The 9,188-nt window shown below is 33.9% G+C and overlaps 1 protein-coding gene across 1 annotated transcript; it reads right to left on the minus strand.

The window, feature by feature from the left end:
* Positions 1-5,913: 5,913 nt before the first annotated feature.
* LOC105325776 (tripartite motif-containing protein 2) lies at positions 5,914-8,733 on the minus strand. Its single transcript, XM_034458630.2, has 2 exons — positions 8,620-8,733; positions 5,914-7,855 (listed from the first exon to the last, which is right to left on the minus strand). The coding sequence occupies exon 2, from the start codon at positions 7,851-7,853 to the stop codon at positions 6,132-6,134; it is 1,722 nt and encodes a 573-aa protein (XP_034314521.2). The 5' UTR covers positions 7,854-7,855; positions 8,620-8,733; the 3' UTR covers positions 5,914-6,131.
* Positions 8,734-9,188: the final 455 nt, after the last annotated feature.

Here is a 9,188-nt window from a genome sequence, read left to right on the forward strand (position 1 = left end):
TTTCGGACTGCTGGCCCCTTAAAATCCCTAAATACATAACAAAGGGGTAAACAACTGTCATGTATAGGTACATAACGTTACGATGAACAAAATTGCTTCTATAAAGTATTACAAAAAATTTTACATTTAAAAGATATTACTAGAATACTTTAGAGCCCTTTCGGCCCTTAATTTTTAGGGCCAGTCCCTTTCCCTAATATCAAATGAAAGTTCTTGACTTTTTAAAGTTTTTTTGTTCTATAAGTCTTAACAAAATACTTTTGAGAAAAAAGATATTTAAAAAAACCACAAAAAAATCATGACGCTTTTTATCTCAATTTTTAAGCTCAGGCGAGCTTCGGTGTGTTTTGTCACAGAACAATGAAAATGCTTCTGTCATATCCACAAACATAGGTCTACAAACCCTGAAAATTTGAATCAAATATCTGTTTTCGTTTAGGAGAAAATCACCGGACAAGCCGACCCTCTAAAAATCGTAAAAACGTCAATATCTCTAAAACGGAAATGACGTCATCAATGTAAAAAATTTCCAATAAGGTTCAGATCAATATCTGTTAGTTCTGAAAGTTTCATTTAAATCAGTCAAGCCGTTCCCGAGAACTCGCGTGCACAAAAATGCGTAAGAAAAAAAAAGAAGAATAACTAGACACGATCTCGTTGCGAGCAACGAGGAGGTCTTCCGTCCGATTTTTAGAAGAGGAAATGACTTTGCCTTTTATCTTCATCAACGAAACATATCAGGAAATGCAGATGTGATCTAAAAGAGCGATGGATGAAGGATAATACACCCCGTTGGATCCCTAATTTAGGGACCAGCCACATTTTATTTCATATCAAATAAGAGGTCTTTTGATTTCGATACATTTTGTGTAAAACGTTATTTGTAACCGTTCTTGATTTATCTGGAAGAGATCGTGGGAACGGATAACAAACAAGTTTTGGTTGCAGATTGTTAATCACATTTTTTAGCGTATTTTGTTCAATAATGCTCCTTAAAATTGCTTTTTTTTTAATTTTGGGACGTTGATGATAAGTTCGGACTTTTGACCCCTTAAAATTTCTTATTACATAACATAGGAGTAAACAATTTTCATGTATAGGTACATAACATTTCGATTAACATAATTGCTTCCGTAATGTATTACAAAATATTTCACAATTAAAGGTTATGATTAAAAGACTTTAGAACTCTATCGGCTCCTAATTTGAATAGCCAGCCCCTTTTTCGTGATATAAAAAGAAAGCTCTTGTCATTTTAAACACAGTTTGTTCAACAAGTATGTAGAAATTATGTACCGTTCTTGAGATGTCTGGAAGAGATCGTTTTAAGGGCCGACCCTATAACTCCTTTTAGGGACCGGATAACAAAAAAATTATGGTTGCAAATTGTTAACGACATTATTTGGAGCATCTTTTGTTCAACATTGCTTTTCAAAATTTCTCTCCATTTTCAGATATATAAGATCAAAATTTCGGACTGCTGGCCCCTTAAAATCCCTAAATACGTAACAAAGGAGTAAACAACTGTCATGTGTAGGTACATAACGTTACGATGAACATAATTGCTTCTATAAAGTATAACAAAATATTTCACATTAAAAAGATATTATTAGAATACTTTAGAGCCCTTTCGGCCCTTAATATAAAGGGTCAGCCCCTTTTCCCTAATGTCAAATGAAAGTTCTTGACTTTTTAAAGTTTTTTTGTTCTATAAGTCTTAACAAAATACTTTTGAGAAAAAAGATATTCAAAGAAAACCACAAAAAAATCATGACGCTTTTTATCTCAATTTTTAAGCGCAGGCGAGCTTTGGTGTTTTTTGTCACAGAACAATGAAAATGCTTCTGTCATATCCACAAACATAAGTCTACAAACCCTGAAAATTTGAATCAAATATCTGTTTTCGTTTAGGAGAAAAACACCGGACAAGCCGACCCTCTAAAAATCGTAAAAACGTCAATATCTCTAAAACGAAAATGACGTCATCAATGTAAAAAAAATCCAATAAGGTTCAGATCAATATGTGTTAGTTCTGAAAGTTTCATTAAAATCAGCCAAGCCGTTCCCGAGAACTCGCGTGCACAAAAATGCGTAAGAAAAAAAAAGAATAATAATAAGGGAAACAGAAACAAAGGAATAACAAGAAGGTCTTCCGTTGGAAACGGAAGACCTTATTAATAAGGGAAACAGAAACAAAGCAATAACAAGAAGGTCTTCCGTTGGAAACGGAAGACCTTAATAAGGGAAACAGAAACAAAGCAATAACAAGAAGGTCTTCCGTTGGAAACGGAAGACCTTAATTACTATCTTAATATTGTTGCTGGTGACATTTGGGGCATTTTATTTTGCCAAAAATAAGTATTTAATCTATTGTGTCATGTTTTTAGAATATTTTTGCTGAATAATATTGAAATATTATGTAAACGGTCCCATCTGAATGTATAAACCCTTTAAGCAAACTCTCATGTGAAGTTTCATAATTAAAAAGGTTTAATCATTAATAAAAGTACAGAATTTAGCATCGTTGTTCCATCAGCTGTCATTTCATATACATGTAATGTCCTTTTCGATAGATCGCACTTTAGTGTGCGTCTTAATATTAAAAAGATTTAGTATTCGAAAAGTAAGGCTTTTCCTTTTTAGCATCAAATTATAAGTGCAAAAATAGGATCAAATCAACATTGATTTTTTTCAAAGCAGGGTGTATGTTTGATCTTTATCAGAAGAACGAGAAAGTTGTCATCCCTGGTTGTCTGGGAGAGATGGCTTGTCTAAGTAAGGACCTATACTCATATTGTCTTTAATATCAATATTGCGCAAGCAAGATTTGCTAGTGCAAATATAATTTCATTCTATGATCTATTTCCATATGAGCATACCGGGTATGCCTACATTTAATGATTGTTCGAATTGTTTTAATGATAAAACGTATCGAAGATGGACAAAATAAGCTTCTTTCAATTATGTTTCTCAGTTATGAACCGGGCTTTAGACTTAGTGTAGAAAAATCGGTGGACAACATTTTTTTTTCCATTTAGAACAATGTACTAGATATTTAATGTGTATAATTAAGACCTTTTCTCTATGTAGGCGGGTGTTTGTTTTATGGGCGTGTCTACTCTACCGGGGAGGAGATCCTGATCAAATGCTGCCTTGCTGAGATGACCTGTCTAAGCAGTAACAACCTCGGCACAATCACGCCTCTATAGTAAGCCTGTAAACCAATATATAGGTAGTATATATTTAGACAGAAAAAAATACATGTGCATGTGTATATTTTATAGTGGAAAATATCTTTATGTAATGTACAAACATCCTTATGTGGTGTGCAATTTTCGTTATGATGATTAATGTCACTTGACAACTTTTAAAGTGTAAAGTTTAAAGATGGCAGACAAAGATCCAGCGGCAAAAGTCAAAACTGGTTTGGAAGATTTTAATCTTATTTGTAAACTTTACGGGCGCAAACGTAAATGATCTAATGATGCAAAAGTCTCATTGACACAGACTTGATTTCTTTCAATGAAAGTGGCTCTCATCAGCCACCCACCTCACTTGACTCCAGAGGCGGATCCAACAATATGGAAAAGGGGTGGAGTGGAGTTGATGAAAATCACTATGTTTAAAATTCAGTTTTAGTTAACCTCTTATTCATTAAAAAGAAAACTACCACGGTTTATGTATTTTTTTCTGCAATGTCGCCATCTTCATATCCCTTATCGATCACCAGAGAAAGCATTTAATTGTTCAAATGAACTACAAGTTCTACAAGAACTACGAGTTTTCTTTAGAAAAAGAGAAGAAAATACCTAGTGTATAATCACATAAATTTGTGTTTTAGCGATACTACTTTATTTATTTATTTTTAATTTTCCACATTTTTAATCGGTAAAATAAACACCGGATGATGAAGGAAAGTACTTTACCCTGATAAAATATCGTAAGGGCTTTGTTTATAAAAACTAAATTAAGGTTTGTTGTGCGAAACTCTATTAAATAAGCAATTTTAGAGCATTTATTTTAGATAATTATAGAATATGGATTACAGATGGGGAAAATCGCCTTTAAACAAACATTTATAAAGTTGAATAAAACATATTTGACCCAGAGAAAGGGGGCATTAACCCCCGCTGCCCCCCCCTCCCCCCCCCCCCCCCCCCCCTTTGGAATCCGCCAATGAACTCGACACTAATTTAGTGTTGTGATACGATTTTCATGATTTTTATTTTGTTTTTAATGTGTTTTTTTTTTATTCTACAGTTCTATTCTACTTTTAATCTGCTAATCTGCTTTAATCAGGAGTCTATTTGTACATCTGTTGTACAGATTATATGATTAACTAGAGAGTAAGTGAGTACATAACCCAAATTTTTATTGCGTTTATATGACACAATCCTTAATTCAGACAATATCGCACTGCAGTCTTCATCTTTAATAAGAATTCAAATGTGCCAGTTATTAATTTCTGTTTTATTTTCCCGAATCTAGGATTGTATTAAGTTACAATAGCAAGGGGAGGGGGTCTTTTGTTTTTATTTTATCTTATTTTTATTTGTGTGTGTGTGTGTGTGTGTGTGTGTGGTTTTTTGGGGGTTTCATTTTGCATCGTTATATTGCACTTACTCTAATTACAAGTATCAATTAATCACCATTACAAGTATATTTGGATTTATTTCGATTTCACTATATAGACCCTCTATTTGAAGTTCAGTTTAAATTGATTAAGAATTTCGTTAAGTGCAGTAATGTCTCTATAGTGTTTTTACTAAATGTTTGCGCCTTTAATGAATATAAAACAACAAATCTGATGTATTCTTTTTCTTCGGTAAAACGCAAAATTAGACTCAATAATCGTAATTTTCTTTAAACTTCTTTCATTTTTGTTTTCTGGCTAAATCATGAATCCAGTAATAATTTAAGACAACTTTAACACTTCCTTTGACATTTCGCCCATTACCGATATCATTTAATGAGAAAAGCACATCACATAATGATATTAAAATACAAATTACATAATGATAAATGCACATCACAGAATTAAACCATCTATGTATTAAATTAGCTTGCTGCAACACAGTGGCACAGTACTTCTGCCTCAGTGATCGAATTAGCTGAATACACTTAGTATATCATATAACATCTATAATTGATATAATGCCATCTGTGTGATCGCAGGAGCAACAGTATGATTTAATATTGGTTCTTAAATTTCTTTCAATTTTTCCTCTACTTTCACAATCAAAAGCTTCCATTTTCTTCAAATTAAAAAAGAATTATATAATTTAATTTAAAAGCTATATCCTCTCCATGTGGCCCCACTGTGACATCAATGCTATCTTTGCGGAGAAGGAGGGAAGGATAGCTACTATATTTTGTGAATCGGAATTAAATTGTAAATTATTGCTCAGGTTAGCGGTGTGGCTCGTGGATCTCTTGCTCTTCTTGTTTAGTCCTATAGTGGGACATTCAGAATGTCTCCCATGTTTGTTTCTGTATAAGGTTAAACACAAAACGTGGTCCTTTCTTGGTCACAGTAGATTGCCTCAATTCATCGTTTATATAGTTCAAAAACTATAGCCTAAATTTACTTTACAAGTTATTTTACATGCAACCCCCACCCCCACACGCTTTATCACAACGCTCAAAATAAATGCTTTCTTACTCTCTATAGTCATACTAGTGTTCAGTTCATATCAAAAGTTGTGTCACTTTGGTAATCTGTACAGGGGCAGTCTCCATTTTTTATCATTTTATATTTCGATTATTTATTTTCTTTCTCGTTGTGGATCTGAATGCCAACATATTTTGATATCATTTAGTTCTGTTTTGATTAAAGGTTCTTTTAATCAATATAGAAGTATTGAAGAGACCTTCAAATTTTATGTAGAAAGGTACATGTTTACTAGCATATGAACCGTATAATACAATGTTAAATGCATTATAGCGGATTTTTTTTTATTAAGACAGTATTCAAAGGCACTACATGCATTTTCATAAATGTGAAAAATACTATTGCAAAATATTATTACCCGGTACACAGGTATGTACAATGAATATGTATAAAATAGTAAGAAAATGTATACATTCATGTTAAGTTTTTAATCTTCACGTTTGACTGCAGACATATGAAATTACTGTAGATAATTGTACACTTTCACTTTTTTGGTATCATAATGTCCCACATAGAGATTGTTCTCATTATCCACACAGACACTAATGGATTTCACTCGCTCTGGGAGTAAAAAGGATAAGAACTGACCGTCTTGATCAAGAAGATGAACTGTATTAGTTTTAGTATATGAATCACATATCAGGATGTGACCAAGGAGATCAGTACAGATACCATAGGGAAAAAACCGTGACCTCTGACCTGTGTAGGAGAACATGTGTTGTCCTGATTTATTCACCACCACTACAGCATGTTTGTTCAAGTCTGATGTACAGACATCACCATTGATGTTTTCTGTGATGTAGTGTGGATCACCATACATGTCCTGTCCTTTGTTGTCCCTCTGTATGTTCTGTATTTCTTCCCCTGTCCTGTTGTACCTGGTGATTTTTGCCTCTTTATCCTTTCTCATCCCTACCAGTATGTCCCCGTTGATGTGGGAGGAGTGTATGCTGATTGGTTCCCATTCTTCTGTTTTAATGAATTCAGTGGCTGTATTATCCTGTTTTATTTTATTGATGACTTTGTTGTGTGTGTCTGTATAGATGAGATCCCCATCCTGTGTGACTGTGTGGTAGCCATATCCACCATTGGTTTGTATCTCCTGTAGCTTATTCCCCTGTAGATCTGTTTGGACAAGGTTACCTTTTTTGTCACTGGCCCAGAGTCTGCCTGATTTACCCAGTGATATATGATTTACACTGTCAACACCTGGTACCGTGTACTCCCTAACCTTGCTGACAGAGGAAGACAGAGACAGTGTTTTTTTCACGTTAGATTTCTCTCTGTCGCGTATCATCTCATTGCCTGTAGGTTTCAATTGTGTAGAGACAGTCTCTATCGATTTTATTTTTCTTTTATCAGGTATAGTGTTCGGACAATTGATGCTGCCAAGTAACTTAGTGACATCATCTTTGCAGAACTGACCATCAGTGTACACTGGTAGCACTGGCTGTGTTGTCTCTGGTATGGACTGGATTTTCAAATTCTCAAAATCTTCAGAAAACAAAACTTCGAGATTGCTTGAGGACAAGTAGCTGTGAAAATCTTTAATAAGTTGATCAATGTACGCAATGTAATCATCAAAGATTGTTTCCTGGGATTCTAATGACTTTTTCAGTGAATCCTCTATTGTATTTGCTTGTGTTAACTTATCTGAGGTCACTTTATCTACCAAGTCTTTTAAAGACTCAGCTTCAGCATTTATGGACTTCCTGATGTCGTTCATTGTTTCCTCTATTCTTGTTTTATCTCCCTTTATTTCCGTTTTTAATTCAGTTGATGTCAAGAGAATATACTCTTTGATTTTGGTGATTTCATTTCGGCACAGTTTAACCTTCTGCGCATAACCCTCTTCCAAGTCGTCGAATTTATGACCAGAGTGTTCTTCTAAGAAAATACACTTCGGACATAGAGGAATATTGCATTCTTTACAAAGAATTTCTACATTTCGTGTAGGATGTAGCTTGCATTTCACTTCTGGAAGTTGTGGCCTGCGTTGTTTGTAATGGACCACTTCATGATTCTCGGTGTCTGGATTCTTTTGATGTTTGTCTCTGCATTGTTCACAAAGTTCTCGGTGACAAGGATTGCAGTAAAACTGACAGTTCTTCTTACAGTCTTCAGTACCACACACCAAGTAGTGCTGGGCTGTGTCAGGTATTTCTTCCTCGGACATTGCCATTTCTAAAAGAAAGATAATGATATCTTCGATTATCAAAACATATGCTCAATAAAAAAAAGGGATTTTGGGTATAACTATAATTCTGATCTTTCCTACCAAAAAGTAATGCATATACATGTATATGTATTTCATTTGAATGAGCAACTTAAAACATCTTCTATCTCTATACGATCTGACATTTTTTTTTGGGGGGGGGGGGGTCATTTCATAAACGCAGAGCTTAGAGCCAGATGAGTCCCGGATCACGCCCAAATGCGGGTAAATCTATATATATATATATATATACACAGGTATTCTATATGATGTTTCTGTAAAAAGTCAACTTGTTTTATTCCATATAAACTTGGTAGCGTCAAACTACCCTGATTCAAATACAACAAGCTAAGTTTATTCAACCATGTACGAAATTTTATTTTAAAAAATGGTTTCGCTTTGTACTCTATATTCGTTTTAATATGTTGCCATTTGACTTGCGTATACGAATGGTTTGACCGATGCATTACGAATATTAAATTGTATTTTTAATGCAAGATGAATGCATGTTCATATCATATACCTACCTACTGATCGAGTAGTTGATAAACTTATACTGAAATATATCTACAAGGTTTTCTATATAAATAGATCTACAAGGTCTTCTATATCATATAAGATTTTCTAATCTGTTATTTGATGGACCCATTATCTATTGAACTAATTATAATTTATTTCAAACTTGCCATTTGGCATCAAGTATATTGTATCTAGATCTTGGATGAAAACTTACCGTTCAAAACTTCTGCAAATGAATTGCATGAATGTTGTCAGGCGTTGGAATGTCGATAAGATAAAGATCTGGACGAGACTTTACGAGACTTGTTTTATACTTCCTCGTTGTTAAAGGTAGATAAACAGGTAGAATTTATTCCTTACCACAGTCCGACAGTTCGGAAAAACAAAATCTGGTAGTTTTTTTATTTTGTCGGTTTCAGTTCTTTCTGCATGATAAATGTATAAAGTTTGAATTTTTTGCGTTGTTCTTAATTAGATAGTATTATATTTGCTCGTGATTTTCTAATAAGTACCCCCCCCCCCCCCTTATTTTATCCAATTATCGTTTCTGATGAGATTTACATTAATATATTAGCATTGTGACACAATGGCGGTGTTTTTCTTTGAAGTTTACCATTTTGTATTAACAACACAGTACAAGGCTACTGGGGGCGGAGCTATTTGCTGTACTGTATTAGGTGATAAACTGTACTGTATTACCGAATAAACCATTCTGTATTAGCCAACTGTTCTGTATCTTAAATACAGAACGATCTTAAAATCAATGCAACAATCAGTACAACG

Source organism: Magallana gigas, chromosome 7 (genome assembly GCF_963853765.1).
Source record: "Magallana gigas chromosome 7, xbMagGiga1.1, whole genome shotgun sequence".
Taxonomy (NCBI): Eukaryota; Metazoa; Mollusca; class Bivalvia; order Ostreida; family Ostreidae; genus Magallana; species Magallana gigas.

Excerpts from the sequence above, each read along its gene's own strand:
- LOC105325776 (XM_034458630.2), bottom strand. The coding sequence starts at position 7,853 with ATGGCAATGTCCGAGGAAGAAATACCTGACACAGCCCAGCACTACTTG.